At 40.3% G+C, this 16,480-nt stretch overlaps 2 protein-coding genes across 2 annotated transcripts in view; one reads left to right on the forward strand and one right to left on the reverse strand.

The window, feature by feature from the left end:
• Positions 1 to 16,480, forward strand: part of sgms2a (sphingomyelin synthase 2a) — a 232,687-nt gene that overhangs the window by 109,867 nt on the left and 106,340 nt on the right. The window lies entirely within an intron of this gene.
• The window catches only part of papss1 (3'-phosphoadenosine 5'-phosphosulfate synthase 1), a 64,415-nt gene continuing 62,087 nt past the window's right edge, over positions 14,153 to 16,480 (reverse strand). Inside the window, exon 12 of the mRNA XM_061923012.2 lies at positions 14,153 to 14,888. Within this exon, the coding sequence (XP_061778996.1) occupies positions 14,750 to 14,888 (139 nt within the window). The 3' untranslated portion in view covers positions 14,153 to 14,749. The remainder of the gene's footprint in view (positions 14,889 to 16,480) is intronic.

The following is a 16,480-nucleotide window of genomic DNA, read 5'->3' on the forward strand; positions in this document are numbered from 1 at the left end:
CCCGTCGGGAATGGGGGGGGTGTTGCCATCTTTAAACGCAGCTTGTCGTATTTGTTTTACCGCATCTCGATGGTCGTAATAAAAAGAGAAGACACCTCACCTTGTGGCCATCTGTCGGCCGACAGCGACTGCTACCTCTCTTCTTAGCTGTGACCTCCTGCAGGCGGGACCTTCACCACCTTTTGTCCCTAACGGTCTGGAGAGTTTCTCTTCACCAGATTCGAGCTGAAGTTACGAGGCAGATGTTTTGCTTTTGATGTACGACGCGCGGGCCCGTGTGATCTCTTTATGTTCAGCCTGGGATCTTCTGACGTGAGCCCCCTCAAAGCGCCACGATTTATCAGGCTGCTGTAATCCAGTAACGAGTGTCATATCCACGGCATGTGTGAGGGATATTTATATACGACACGGAAAATGATTTGCGACTCCCCTCGCAAACATTCTGTCTCCGATGTTTTGCCTCCGTCCTCGCTGTTTGTGTGATCACATTGTTACTAGGGGTGTAACGGTACGTGTATTTGTATTGAACCGTTTCGGGTACGGGGGTTCCGGTTCGGTTCGGAGGTGTACCGAACGAGTTTCCACACGAACATATTAAGTAGCCGCCTCCGCTTCCTTGTGCTTCAGCTCAGCTCGCTCGCAGTCCTGGCTTGAGGTGAAGGCTAATTCGCTTTTAGCGTAACGTTAGCTCATTTTGCGGTGTGTGCGTGTTACGGACAGCAAAGCCCTGTCTGTCTGTTATTTCACTTGACCTTTTTCTGTGTTGATTGAGCTGTGTTGAAGCAGCAAAAAAGGACATTATGTTAAATGAAGAGTTTCTGTCTCTGATAGTTGATATAATAATGTAAGTGCATCATTAAGCCTACAGAGTTCAATATTTATCAAAATGCTTGTTTAACCTATCAAGTCATTTACAGGCGGCTGAATTTAAGGCTCTGTAGTTTGGTTCCTATCTACCATCCCCAGCATGCCCACAACACTCGTAACTTAGATTTGATATCAGGGAAACATCGTTTACTGGATTGTACCGCTCGACATGTTGTATGCAGGGGACCAAAGATTTGGAACCGGCTTAATGAGAGCCTCAAGATGCTGTATCCATTCTCCAACTTCAAAAATAAACTAAAAACGTATCTATTAACCACCTATATTTAATGCCTCATGTGGGGTAGACTACTGTTCGGTTTTGCATGGTTGAATGAATGTATGTATGTATGTGTATGCTTGCTTTAGTACTATTATCTTGTGTTAATCATATAGCGTTGTTTTTTGTTGTTGTACTTGCTACCATGTTCCATCATTTCATGTATATACTATCCTCCGGACCCCCTGTCAAAAGCTTCTTCTAGCTTATTTGGGGGACCCTTTCATGTACCAACATCTTTAAATGATGATATTTCACTACTATTGTATTTTGTTATATGGTATTGTGAATAAAACTTGAAACTTGAAACATGAACTCCATGGTGTTCAGGGATGAATAGTCTCTCCTATTGCTATTGTACCATTTTTTCAGCTATAGTTACATTAATCATTAGTAATGCAGCAGCCTAGTTTTGAATGGCAGGGTCCCTGCTATCACATGTTGATAAAAATATAACATTTACATAATAAAAATCAACTACAGGGGGTTTCAGTTCGGTTCAGAGGTGTACCGAACGAGTTTCCACACGGACATATTAAGTAGCCGCCTCCGCTTCCTTCTGCCTCTGTCTCTGTCAGTCCTCTACACAGCACCCAGCATTGTCCCACCCACACAACCATCTGATTGGTTACACACAGAGCGGTAACAGCCAATCAGCAGTGCGTATTCAGAGCGCATGTAGTCAGTGCTTAGCGTTTAGCAGGTAATCATCAGGCAGCGGACTCTCCCCAAATGATAATAAACACCTCCCAGTCAACTACTAGTAACATCCCTATGAGCCCGTTGACCTTCTAGAAATATAAAAGGCAGCTCAGCTCGCTCGCAGTCCTGGCTTGAGGTGAAGGCTAATTCGCTTTTAGCGTAACGTTAGCTCATTTTGCTGTGTGTGTGTGTTACGGACAGCAAAGCCCTGTCTGTCTGTTATTTCACTTTACCTTTTTCTTTGTTGATTGAGCTGTTAGAGGGAACATTGATAGCAACACTGATCATGTGATGCACGCATTAAAAACTGGATCATGTGACGCTTGCAAAAGCAGCTTTTTGCATTTAATGTTTTTTTCCATAGTTCCTTGTGGTCTGGCAGCAGGCCCGGCCCTAACCAATCTGGCGCCCTAGGCAAGATTTTAGGTGGCGCCCCCCCCACATCGGCAGTGAAGTGTATATACTCACAAGAAACCGAATAGCTTTGTCTTTGACCTTTTTTTTTACTTAAAGAAAGCAAATTAACAATCAGAATAGTTAACAAGATAAAAAAATATATGAATAAATAAATGAATGCAAAAAATAAAAAATGAATATATGAAATACAATATTTTTTACATACATATTGCTTAATTTACATTAATGATGTGCACTTTAACAACTAGGCTTACATCCATCCATCCATCCATCCATTTTCTACCGCTTATTCCCTTTTGGGGTAGCGGGGGGCGCTGGAGCCTATCTCAGCTACAATCGGGCGGAAGGCGGGGTACACCCTGGACAAGTCGCCACCTCATCGCAGGGCCAACTAGGCTTACAACTATACCTAATATATAAAGGGGTGGAAAAGTGACTATTACCTGCAGGGCAAACATTAGCTAACCAGAAGGCAATAACAATGTAAACAAAAAACACCTGCTTAAAAGATCTAATACAAATGTCCCTGAGGAATGTAAGGTGGGAGTACTGTAATTACCTAACGTTACATTATTATTTTCCATAACAATTTAGCCCCCTCCACAATATTAACCCGACGTTAAAACAGAACTAGCTATTTATTGATTAGCAATTGCCGAATCATGTAACATTAGCTTAATGCTAAAAAGCCAGGTTACTATCACATTCTGGAACAGACAAATAATTTCATGTAGGCTAACGTTACCTACCTGACAGTTTTGGCCGTTTTGACATCTTGTGTTGATTTTTTGATGTGGTGACGTCCAAAAAGAGTCATGATACGGGAAGGGAGGAGGCGCACCGGGGGGCGGGGGGGCGTAATGTTGTAACAAATAATATTTCCATTATATAGGTTTTACTTTGCATTTTAATTAACGTGGGATTATTTTTTGTATTTAGAAATAATAGTACCAACTTTTTTTTTTTTTTTCTCCAACATTTGTGGCACTGGCGTGGCGCCCCCTGATGGACGGCGCCCTTAGCATTTGCCTATACGGCCTATGCCACGGGCCGGCCCTGTCTGGCAGCATATCATGCATGGTCTTGACCAAAGAACTGACCAACATAACGTAAAGCCACCGTGGCATGTTGACATGCAGTGCCTTTTAAAAAAACAAATATGCCAGAAAAATTCCAAACTCTTCAACCAAAATATCAGGAGACCTCCCAGGCTGAGGGATGTTATCATTTCCAACCAAATGTCCCCCCACAAGTCTTCCACCAAGTCATCACGGCACTCGACGTTAAGCTCCACTCCAGTTTTGTGACACTTTGGAAATGTAGTTCCTTCCACGAACTGAAAGAGCAGCTTTTAATAAAAGCCGCCCCAGCGACATCTTCATCTCATCAGTGTGTGTAGATGAGCGCGCTGACAAATGAAAAAGGATAAACAAAGTTAAAGTGTCTTGTTAAAGATGTTGGGGGCCACCAGCGCATATTTTATTACCGCTCGGCCTATAAATCATGATTATGATTGAGATTAAATCCTCACATGTGTTGTTCTGATGTTGCTGAAGGAGAGGACACTCTCTCATCTTCATGGCTTGCTACGGTGGCCTAGAAGGTCACCCACCACACTACATATTCTGACAGGAGGATGCCTCTTGTGCATTTTCCAACAGGTAAACATCATTCCATTAGGGCAGGGGTCAGCAACCCAAAATGTTGAAAGAGCCACAAATACAAAAAAAGTAATCGGGTTTGGAGCCGCCAAAAATTAAAAGACTTATATAAGTGTTATAAAGAGGGCAACACATGACGTAAGTGCATACTTGCCAACCTTGAGACCTCCGATTTCGGGAGGTGGGGGGTGGGGGCGTGGTCGGGGGTGGGGCGGGGCGTGGTTGGGGGCGTGGTTAAGAGGGGAGGAGTATATTGACAGCTAGAATTCACCAAGTCAAGTATTTCATACATATATATGTATATATATATATATATATATATATATATATGCATGTATATATATATATATATATATGTATATATATGTGTATATATATATATATATATATATATATATATATATATATGTCTTAATAAGGTTATCCAAAAAATAGTGCTCGATACCGTAGTAGAGCGCAATATATGTATGTGTGGGGAAAAAAATCACAAGACTACTTCATCTCTACAGGCCTGTTTCATGAGGGGTTCCCTCAATCATCAGGAGATTTTTTTTAAATTTTATTTTATTTATTTATTTATTTATTTATTTATTTTCTCCTGATGATTGAGGGAACCCCTCATGAAACAGGCCTGTAGAGATGAAATAGTCTTGTGATTTTTTTCCCCACACATATATATATATATATATATATATATATATATATATATATGTATGTATGGGGTTTCCCTCAATCATCAGGAGATTTTAATGGGAGCATTCACATACCATGGTTTATATAGGGCACAGAGTGGGTGGGTACAGGCTGGCCTAGGGGCGTGGTGATTGGCTCATGTGTTACCTAGGAGGTGTTTCCGTCTGTGGCGGCATGCTGTTACAATTTCGCTGCGCTTGTTGAGGGATGACAGGTCTGGACGGTAAATAATAAACAGTTTCTCTTTCAAGCATAGGTTGCATCTTTTATTACCACTATTGTAAGGTGTGCTGGATGCAAGAATTTGCCATGTTATTGAATATTCAACATTATTGTCTTTGAGGTCCCAAATGTGTTTGCTGAGTTCTGTGGTATTCCGCAGGTTTTGGTTCCTGAAAGAAGCCTTGTGATTGTTCCATCTGGTTTTGAATTCTCCCTCGGTTAATCCTACATATGTGTCGGATGTGTTAATGTCCTTGCGTATTACCTTAGATTGGTAGACAACTGATGTTTGTAAGCACCCCCCGTTGAGAGGGCAATCAGGTTTCTTTCGACAGTTACAGCCTTTGTTGGTTTTGGAGTCGCTCTGTCCGGGGGCCGACGGCTCATTTGCAATTGTTTTGTTGTGGTTTGAGATGATTTGTCGTATATTGTTCATGCAGCTGTAGCTCAATTTAATGTTGTTCTTGTTGAATACTTTTCTTAGGGTGTTGTCTTTGGGAAAGTGTTTGTCAATCAGATTGAGGAATTTGTGTCCAATGTTAGTTGAGACGTTTTTGCTGTATGGGGGGTTGTACCAGATGATGTCGTTTCGTTTTCTGTTCTTTTTTGGCTAGTTTCCTGGCGTGGGTTCATAGGTGAGGGTGAAATTGTATCCGCTTCCATCAAGGGCTTTTTGGTATATATATATATATATATATATATATATATATATATATATATATATATATATATATATATATATATATATATATATATATATCTACATCCTGAAAATATGCAAACAAAACTGTGTTTAGATAATTGATACTTCAAACTTGCATAAATAAATCTTAAGGAATATAACTTGGCTTCTGAGAGCTTCAAAATGTAATGAATAAAATGCTAAAGTTGTTGATAAACAAGCAATTATTTTAATAATTAAATATGGTCATTTTAAATGAATTACTATGATAATTTAAAATTAATTATTTCAAATATGTTTATTTTAATGTATAATTCTAATGCCTGGATGTAATGAGTCAGAAAAAATACAAGTAAAATTAAAGCTGCAAGCAGCATTGGTCGGGCCCGCGTATTTGGCAGGTGCTAGTCCTAAGTGTCCCAATACTTTTGTCTACTTTTAGTCTGAAGTGTCCCAAGACTTTTGTCTAGTGTACCTACCTTGTCTGCATTGTGTGGGCACGTTGGTGCTTCCTGCTTTTAAGCAGCCATCTTAAAAAAAACAGCAGCGCAGCAGCATCAGCGCAGCGGGTCTTTGAAGGGTCATAAAATCAAAACCGGAGCAGTTAGGAAAAAAAGCGCTTCTGTCATTGTAATCACAAGGGTTCAATCTCTCTCCTGTGTTAGTTTGAAGGCGAAACGACAAACGCGCTCAGAGGAGTTCGTTTTTGAAGGAAGGTGACCGGTTTTTACAAAAAATTTGTTTTGAAGGGGGAATAGCAAACTTCCTGTAGATTTTTGCTGGGGGTTGTCAATCTATGAAATGTAGGTCTAAGTGAGACCTACGGAGAGGTTTTTGTTTCATGTCTCTCCAACCTTCCCAGTGGGAGTTACAGGCAGTTTTGTCATTTTTTTCTTCCCAGGAGCAGTTTTTTCTCCGTTTTATTCAAAAATTGCTCTAGAGCGCAATTTTTAAATTTGGGGTTAGGTTTTTTTTATTAGAACGCAATTTTTGCCAGTCCTGATGTGTGCGTTCAGTTCGGTGAGTTTTGAAGCGTGTTAAGGGGGTCAAATTACAGCTCAAAGAGGCAAAAGTTACTGTTTTTAGTACTTTTTTTGTCTTGAAGGGGGAATTGCCAACTTCCTGTTGATTTTAGCCCGACAATGTACAATTATGAAATGTAGGTCCAAGTCAGACCTACATAGAGGTTTTTGTTTCATGTCCTGATGTGTGGGTCAAATATGGTGAGTTTTGAAGCATGTTAAGTGGGTCAAATTACAGTTTAATGTGGTGGCGGAAGAATAAAGAATAAAGAATAAAACCTTACAAATACAATAGGTCCTTATGTCCCATTATGGCCCTAAATACAATTAATTTTGATGTGTTTAGCAAAATATAGTAAAAATGTATTTAGTTTTTTTTTGTTTTTTTTTTAAATTAATAAATATATTTATTTGTAGGTAAGATAAACATAATAATACAATTTATCTCTAGTCTGGATGATTTAGTTCTTGTCACCCTGTTGTCCTCCCGTCGTGAAAAAAGGCTGTCCTCACTCAGGTCCGCATGGAGCTGGAGGGGGCGTGGCCTCCAGTTCCGGTTGAAAATTCGGGAGATTTTCGGGAGAATATTTGTCCCGGGAGGTTTTCGGGAGAGGCGCTGAATTTCGGGAGTCTCCCGGAAAATTCGGGAGGGTTGGCAAGTATGCGTAAGTGTCTATATTAGCTGTATTAGCCTACTATCAAAATGACCAGGTGTCGCAGGCTGACGCAAATTATCGTTGACAGAAATGTTGAAATTTAGAATTTATTCTACACCTTTTTACACCATTGGAAAACACTAGTAACACTTCTCTGAGGGTGAGATAACTCCTGGAAATGACTGTCTTAGAATGGCCAAAGGTGTAGATGTGTGTGTCCAAGTGAAAGGAAACATCTTCTAATGGATTTATTACAATCTTTGCAAGCTGGGTAATGTTTGCTGGGGTCTGGAACAACATGGCACACTAACAACTATCAGAAATGCAGCCAATATTACATACGGATAATGTGTCAATAACATCAACAAAGCTCACCTTTGTGCATTCACGCACAGCATAAAACGTTTGGTGGACAAAATGAGACAAAGGAAGGAGTGGCGTAAAACACGTCTTTCTGTGGCAGCGTCGGAGAAAGTTGTACGTGTAAACAAACTGTCGAGTCAAAGTCCACACAACGGCGAGTTCAAGGGCCGCTGAAATTAGTGGGACAAAACGACGCTCGCCAAATACTCTCATCAGTGAAGCATAAACACAAACATATTAAACAGTGGGCTTTCTAACAATTGTGTCGTGTTTGCAGAAAACATATTACAACAAAAAACATATTTTTTCCCCCCATTTTTGAAAAAGCTCTATGGAGCCACCAGGGAGCCGCTAAAGCATACTTGCCAACCCTCCCGGATTTTCCGGGAGACTCCTGAAATTCAGCGCCTCTCCCGAAAACCTCCCGGGACAAATGTTCTCCCGAAAATCTCCCGAAATTCAGGCGGAGCTGGAGGCCACGTCCCCTCCAGCTCCATGTGGACCTGAGTGACGTGTTGACAGCCTGTTCACACGTCCGCTTTCCCACAATATAAACAGCTAATGATCGAGGGCGAGTTCTTGGTTACTTATGTGGGTTTATTGTTTGGCAGTTTCATTAACGTCCTCCCAGCGCGGTAACAACACACAACAACAGCAGTCAAGTTTTCGTCTACCGTAAAGCAGTTCGTCTGCCGTAAACAGCAATGTTGTGACACTTTTAAACAGGACAATACTGCCATCTACTGTACATGCATATGTGACCCACCCATAATGTGTCACATTTTTGTGTTGATTTATTTATTTTATTTTGTGGTTTGAATTCGTTTTTGGAGCTGTCATTCCACATTTATCAGTATTCGCATTGGTCAGTAGGGGGCAGTAGGGCGTTTCTTCCCAATTGAATGCTATCACCTGCAGACCGGACGTGTCTTGTCATTCTGATGAGAGCGACCAGTCTGTGAACAATTGAAACGTCCTGTGTGCTTTTTCCTCCTGTATAACAGGTTAGTTTTGGTGAATCAACTCACTGAATAATATCCATGTGATCTTTATACGTTTAAGTACACATTCTGATGGTGGAGCCTAACTCTAAAGTGTTTGTGAGTTGTAGTTTGTATTTGTGAATGAATCCAGTGCACAGCTGCAGTAATCAATACAAAAAGGCGACGTGAGTGCGCAATGTTTATATAGGAACTTCTGATCCTAATTCAGACTCCCAAATTAGAGCTCCCGTTTTCTTATTGATTTTGTAATGTATATTTGTATAATGTGTGTGTTCTGAAATAGTGACAGAGAATAGAACCAGGATGGACAATTCAACCCTTAACTCAACAATGAGTAGATGAGTGTTATGTGTGTGTATATGTGTAAATAAATGAACACTGAAATTCAAGTATTTCTTTTATTTATATATACATATATATATATATATATACATATATATATGTAATAAAATATATATATATAGCTAGAATTCACTGAAAGTCAAGTATTTCTTATATATATATATATATATATATATCTTAACCACGCCCCCAGCCACGCCCCCGTCCCACCCCCGACCACGCCCCCCACCTCCCGAAATCGGAGGTCTCAAGGTTGGCAAGTATGCGCTAAAGAGCCGCATGTGGCTCTAGAGCCGCAGGCTTGCTGACCCCCGCATTAGGGTCACACGAAAAAGGAAACGGGCAAAAATATTTTATATTGTCGCCCTATTTGTTTTTAACTCCATTATTTATATTTAGTGTTTGGCGCAGCCGCAGCAGGAGGGGATAGAACGAAGGAAACAAAAGAAGACAGTGGGGGAATTGTGGGTACGAGAAAGGGATAAGACAAAGAGACAACACACATCAGCAAATACAATTAATATAAAGAGGAAGCAGTTTAGCGAAATAAATATTGCAAAAAGTCAGTGTTCAAAAACATATAAAAATTAGGAGTATTTTATTTGAATTAAGCAAAATTATCTGCCAATAGAACAAGAAAATTTGGCTTGTCAAGACTTTCCAAAACAAGTCAAATTAGCTAACCTCAATGAACCCAAAAATACCTTAAAATAAGTATATTCTCACTAATAACAAGTGCACTTTTCTTGGTAGAAAAAAAAAGAGACCTTTTTGCTCAATATGTTGAAAAATATTCTTAAATGAAGTAAATGCTAGTGCCATTATCTTGACATAATGATATGATCATGATTTTTTTAATTTCATGCTTGAAGTAAGAAATGATGACTTTAAAAAAGTAGTTTTATACTTGTGAGTGTTGATGACACAGCTTTGCAACACTTGATATTCTAGTTTCAAGCATGTTTTACTCAATATAGGTCATCAAATCTCAGCTGTAATATCTTACTGAGATCATTTAAAACACTTAAAACAAGTAAAACACTCTAACATAAAATCTGCTTAGTGAGAAGAATGATCTTATCAGACAGAAAATAAGCAAATATCACCCTTATTTGAGATATTTCATCTTACTTAGATTTCACTTTTTGCAGTGTAGCAACTGAGTTGTGCTGATGAAACAAGATGGTTGAGGTTACCCAAAACTTTCAAATGTAACCTGTTCTAAAATAATCAATCATGAGTGTCTCAAAGGGCTGCACAGATCCCACATAAGGGCAAGGAAAAACTCAACCCAATGGGATGCAATGAGATAATAAAATAAAATAATGAATGGACAATTATCCATTCTCATTAGATTTGAAGCTTGGATGAGATGGAGTATTGAAGGATGGGGGGGGAAGGTGGGGTAAGTCCTTCACGGCGTTGCTGCATCTGGACGCCAGCTGCAGGTCACCATGAGCACATGAAGGTGATGGGGGTCAGTGTGGGTGGAGTCTGAAGTACAGCTGAGGAGTGACAGCACTGTGGGAGGAGGAAAAGGAGTAGGAAGAATAGGAGTTGGAGTAAAAGCAGGACAGGTAGGTTGAGGAAGAGTCGGAGGAGAAGTCGGAGTTGGGTGAGGCGGAGGGGGAGGAGCAGTATTTCCAGGAGGTGGAAGGAGTCGGAATGTTGAAAAAAACATATTGGACCAAAAATAAAAATCTGTCTGGAGCTGCAAAAAATTAAAAGCCTTATATAAGTTATAATGAAGGCAACACATGATGTCATAAGTCAATCAATCAATCAATCAATCAATGTTTATTTATATAGCCCTAAATCACAAGTGTCTCAAAGGGCTGCACAAGCCACAACCACATCCTCAGTACAGAGCCCACATAAGGGCAAGGAAAAACTCACAACCCCAATGGGACGTCGATGAGAATGACTATGAGAAACCTTGGAGACCAGATGCAATGGATGTCGAGTAGGTCTGACATAATATTGTGAAAGTCCAGTCCATAGTGGATCTAACATAATAGAGAGAGTCCAGTCCATAGTGGATCTAACATAATAGTGTGAAAGTCCAGTCCATAGTGGATCTAACATAATAGTGAGAGTCCAGTCCATAGTGGATCTAATGTTGTGAGAGTCCAGTCCATAGTGGATCTAATGTTGTGAGAGTCCAGTCCATAGTGGATATAACATAATAGTGAGAGTCCAGTCCATAGTGGATCTAACATAATAGTGAGAGTCCAGTCCATAGTGGATCTAACATAATAGTGAGAGTCCAGTCCATAGTGGATCTAACATAATAGTGAGAGTCCAGTCCATAGTGGATCTAACATAATAGTAAGAGTCCAGTCCATAGTGGATCTAACATAATAGTGTGAGAGTCCAGTCCATAGTGGATCTAACATAATAGTGTGAAAGTCCAGTCCATAGTGGATCTAACATAATAGTGAGAGTCCAGTCCATAGTGGATCTAACATAATAGTGTGAGAGTCCAGTCCATAGTGGATCTAACATAATAGTGTGAAAGTCCAGTCCATAGTGGATCTAACATAATAGTGAGAGTCCAGTCCATAGTGGATCTAACATAATATTGTGAAAGTCCAGTCCATAGTGGATCTAACATAATAGTGTGCGAGTCCAGTCCATAGTGGATCTAACATAATAGTGAGAGGCCAGTCCATAGTGGATCTAACATAATAGTGTGAGAGTCCAGTCCATAGTGGATCCAACATAATAGTGAGAGTCCAGTCCATAGTGGATCTAACATAATAGTGAGAGGCCAGTCCATAGTGGATCTAACATAATAGTGAGAGTCCAGTCCATAGTGGATCTAACATAATAGTAAGAGTCCAGTCCATAGTGGATCTAACATAATATTGTGAAAGTCCAGTCCATAGTGGATCTAACATAATATTGTGAAAGTCCAGTCCATAGTGGATCTAACATAATAGTGTGAGAGTCCAGTCCATAGTGGATCTAACATAATAGTGAGAGTCCAGTCCATAGTGGATCTAACAAAATAGTGAGAGTCCAGTCCATAGTGGATCTAACATAATAGTGAGAGTCCAGTCCATAGTGGATCTAACATAATAGTAAGAGTCCAGTCCATAGTGGATCCAACATAATAGTGTGAGAGTCCAGTCCATAGTGCATCTAACATAATAGTGAGAGTCCAGTCCATAGTGGATCTAACATAATAGTGTGAGAGTCCAGTCCATAGTGGATCTAACATAATAGTGAGAGTCCAGTCCATAGTGGATCTAACATAATAGTAAGAGTCCAGTCCATAGTGGATCTAACATAATAGTAAGAGTCCAGTCCATAGTGGATCTAACATAATAGTGAGAGTCCAGTCCATAGTGGATCCAACATAATATTGAGAGTTCAGTCCATAGTGGATCTAACATAATATTGTGAAAGTCCAGTCCATAGTGGATCCAACATAATATTGTGAAAGTCCAGTCCATAGTGGATCTAACATAATAGTAAGAGTCCAGTCCATAGTGGATCCAACATAATAGTGAGAGTCCAGTCCATAATGGATCTAACATAATAGTGAGAGTCCAGTCCATAGTGGATCTAACATAATAGTGAGAGTCCAGTCCATAGTGGATCTAACATAATAGTAAGAGTCCAGTCCATAGTGGATCTAACATAATAGTAAGAGTCCAGTCCATAGTGGATCTAACATAATATTGAGAGTTCAGTCCATAGTGGATCTAACATAATATTGTGAAAGTCCAGTCCATAGTGGATCTAACATAATAGTGTGAGAGTCCAGTCCATAGTGGATCTAACATAATAGTGAGAGTCCAGTCCATAGTGGATCTAACATAATAGTGAGAGTCCAGTCCATAGTGGATCTAACATAATAGTGAGAGTCCAGTCCATAGTGGATCTAACATAATAGTAAGAGTCCAGTCCATAGTGGATCCAACATAATAGTGTGAGAGTCCAGTCCATAGTGCATCTAACATAATAGTGAGAGTCCAGTCCATAGTGGATCTAACATAATAGTGTGAGAGTCCAGTCCATAGTGGATCTAACATAATAGTGAGAGTCCAGTCCATAGTGGATCTAACATAATAGTAAGAGTCCAGTCCATAGTGGATCTAACATAATAGTAAGAGTCCAGTCCATAGTGGATCTAACATAATAGTGAGAGTCCAGTCCATAGTGGATCTAACATAATATTGAGAGTTCAGTCCATAGTGGATCTAACATAATATTGTGAAAGTCCAGTCCATAGTGGATCCAACATAATATTGTGAAAGTCCAGTCCATAGTGGATCTAACATAATAGTAAGAGTCCAGTCCATAGTGGATCCAACATAATAGTGAGAGTCCAGTCCATAATGGATCTAACATAATAGTGAGAGTCCAGTCCATAGTGGATCTAACATAATAGTGAGAGTCCAGTCCATAGTGGATCTAACATAATAGTAAGAGTCCAGTCCATAGTGGATCTAACATAATAGTAAGAGTCCAGTCCATAGTGGATCTAACATAATATTGAGAGTTCAGTCCATAGTGGATCTAACATAATATTGTGAAAGTCCAGTCCATAGTGGATCCAACATAATATTGTGAAAGTCCAGTCCATAGTGGATCCAACATAATAGTGAGAGTCCAGTCCATAGTGGATCTAACATAATAGTAAGAGTCCAGTCCATAGTGGATCTAACATAATATTGTGAAAGTCCAGTCCATAGTGGATCTAACATAATATTGTGAAAGTCCAGTCCATAGTGGATCTAACATAATATTGTGAAAGTCCAGTCCATAGTGGATCTAACATAATATTGTGAAAGTCCAGTCCATAGTGGATCTAACATAATATTGTGAAAGTCCAGTCCATAGTGGATCTAACATAATAGTGAGAGTCCAGTCCATAGTGGATCTAACATAATAGTAAGAGTCCAGTCCATAGTGGATCTAACATAATAGTAAGAGTCCAGTCCACAGTGGGGCCAGCAGGAGATCATCTCGAGCGGAGACGGGTCAGCAGCGCAGAGATGTCCCCAGCCGATGCACAGGCGAGTGGTCCACCCCGGGTCCTGACTCTGGACAGCCAGCACTCCTCTGCCCCCCCACAAGGGAGAGGAGGGCAGAGGAGAAAGGAAAAGAGACGGCAGATCAACTGGTCTAAAAGAGGGTCTATTTAAAGGCTAGAGTATGCAAATGAGTTTTGAGATGCTAAAGGAGCTTCTTAAACATCCCATTACCTAAATCAGGAACATACTTTGAGGATGCAATAAAGCAGTTTTTCTTTGGCTATAAATGTTTTATTGGACAAGGCAGATGACAAATCCCAGCCATGATGGTGAACATGAGACAAGTGGTCAGACGGGGAAGAGAGGATGTAAGAAAAGAGGCAAAAACAGGCTTCAAATGATGACAGTTTTAGGAGAATAAATAGACATTAAAAAGTGATGTTAGTGACAGCAGGTCTTCATTTTAAATACGTCTCTTGCACCGTTGGACTGTTTGACAGGAAGTGGGCGTGTCCTGATTTTGTCGCGCACTTTGGACCTTTTCAAGGCAAGTGTTTGACAAGGCACTCGACATGTAACGTACGGAGTTACGGAACAAAGCAGCTCGTTTGGACCTAATCTTTGCTTTCAGTACTTTTCTAAGCAGAACAAAGACTTCAAGCTGCTTAAAAAAAACGGTTCTTGACCTCAACCCTACCAAGTCTTCAGCACCCTAACCCTAAGGTCAAAAGAAGTACATACAGTATGTGTGACACTTTACAGTTCATGTGTGACAATGGTCCCAACTTCCACCTGTTTAAAGATCAATAGACCCCAGTGTCCTCGGCTTTCAGCTCCGTTGGCCTGACTGGAACTTTTAGGCCTTCTCCAGAGACTTGTAGTAGTCCTTTAACACGGCCCACGCCTTTGGAGCCATGAAACCGTCGGGAGGGTTGCCCCCCTCGCGGGCCAACTTGCGCATGCGTGTGCCGGAGATGAAGTCGTAATCTTGATGGCTGCGGTCAAAACATGAATCACCACGTCAGTTTTGGTTTCACTTCAGGCATCTGATAGTTTGTCCCGGGAAAAAGTCGGTTGAATCAAATTTTAGGGTTTCCCTCGCGATTTACTAGGGGTGTAACGGTACACAAAAATTCCGGTTCGGTACGTACCTCGGTTTAGAGGTCACGGTTCGGTTCATTTTCGGTACAGTAAGAAAACAACAAAATATACATTTTTTGGTTATTTACCAAATTTGTAAACAATGGCTTTATCCTTCTAACATTGGGAACACTATAATAATTCTGCCAACATTAAACTGCCTCAAGTTGTCAATGGTACCTAAAATTGGTACCATACGATTCCCAGCTATCGGGAATTTGCATTGTATCGGTTCAAATTTAAAAAGGTACCCATGCCTATTGGTGATCGTAAGAGTCTTGCCTACTGAAGCTTATTCCTGTCACATGACAGCCGTACACTGCAAAAAGTCAGTGTTCAAAAACAAGAAAAAATTAAAGCTGCAAGCAGCGTTGGTCGGGCCCGCGTATTTGGCAGGTGCTAGTCCTAAGTGTCCCAATACTTTTGTCCAGTTTTAGTCCCAAGTGTCCCAATACTTTTGTCTACTTTTAGTCTGAAGTGTCCCAAGACTTTTGTCTAGTGTACCTACCTTGTCTGCATTGTGTGGGCACGTTGGTGCTTCCTGCTTTTAAGCAGCCATCTTAAAAAAACAGCAGCGCAGCAGCATCAGCGCAGCGGGTCTTTGAAGGGTCATAAAATCAAAACCGGAGCAGTTAAAAAAAAAAAAAGTGCTTCTGTCATTGTAATCACAAGGGTTCAATCTCTCTCCTGTGTTAGTTTGAAGGCGAAACGACAAAAGCGCTCAGAGGAGTTCGTTTTTGAAGGAAGGTGACCGGTTTTTACAAAAAATGTGTTTTGAAGGGGGAATAGCAAACTTCCTGTTGATTTTTGCTGGGGGTTGTCAATTTATGAAATGTAGGTCTAAGTGAGACCTACGGAGAGGTTTTTGTTTCATGTCTCTCCGACCTTCCCAGTGGGAGTTACAGGCAGTTTTGTCATTTTTTTCTTCCGAGGAGCAGTTTTTTCTCTGTTTTATTCAAAAATTGCTCAAGAGCGCAATTTTTAAATTTGGGGTTAGTTTTTTTTATTAGATCGCAATTTTTGCCAGTCCTGATGTGTGCGTTCAGTTTAGTGAGTTTTGAAGCGTGTTAAGGGGGTCAAATTACAGCTCAGCTCAAAGAGGCAAAAGTTACTGTTTTTAGTACTTTTTTGTCTTGAAGGGGGAATTGCCAACTTCCTGTTGATTTTTGCCCGATGATATACAATTATGAAAACTAGGTCTAAGTCAGACCTACATACAAGTTTTTGTTTCATGTCTCTCCGATCTTCCTAGTGGGAGATATAGGCAGTCTAGTTTTTTTTTTTCCTAGGGGGTGCTAGAGCGCAATTTTGAGTTTTGAGGGTTGGTTTTTTTTTAAAAAGGTAATTTTCGCAGGTCCTGATGTGTGGGTCAAATATGGTGAGTTTTGAAGCATGTTAAGTGGGTCAAATTACAGTTTAATGTGGCGGCGGAAGAATAAAGAATAAA

The sequence above is a fragment of the Nerophis lumbriciformis genome, linkage group LG27, assembly GCF_033978685.3.
Source record: "Nerophis lumbriciformis linkage group LG27, RoL_Nlum_v2.1, whole genome shotgun sequence".
NCBI lineage: Eukaryota > Metazoa > Chordata > Actinopteri > Syngnathiformes > Syngnathidae > Nerophis > Nerophis lumbriciformis.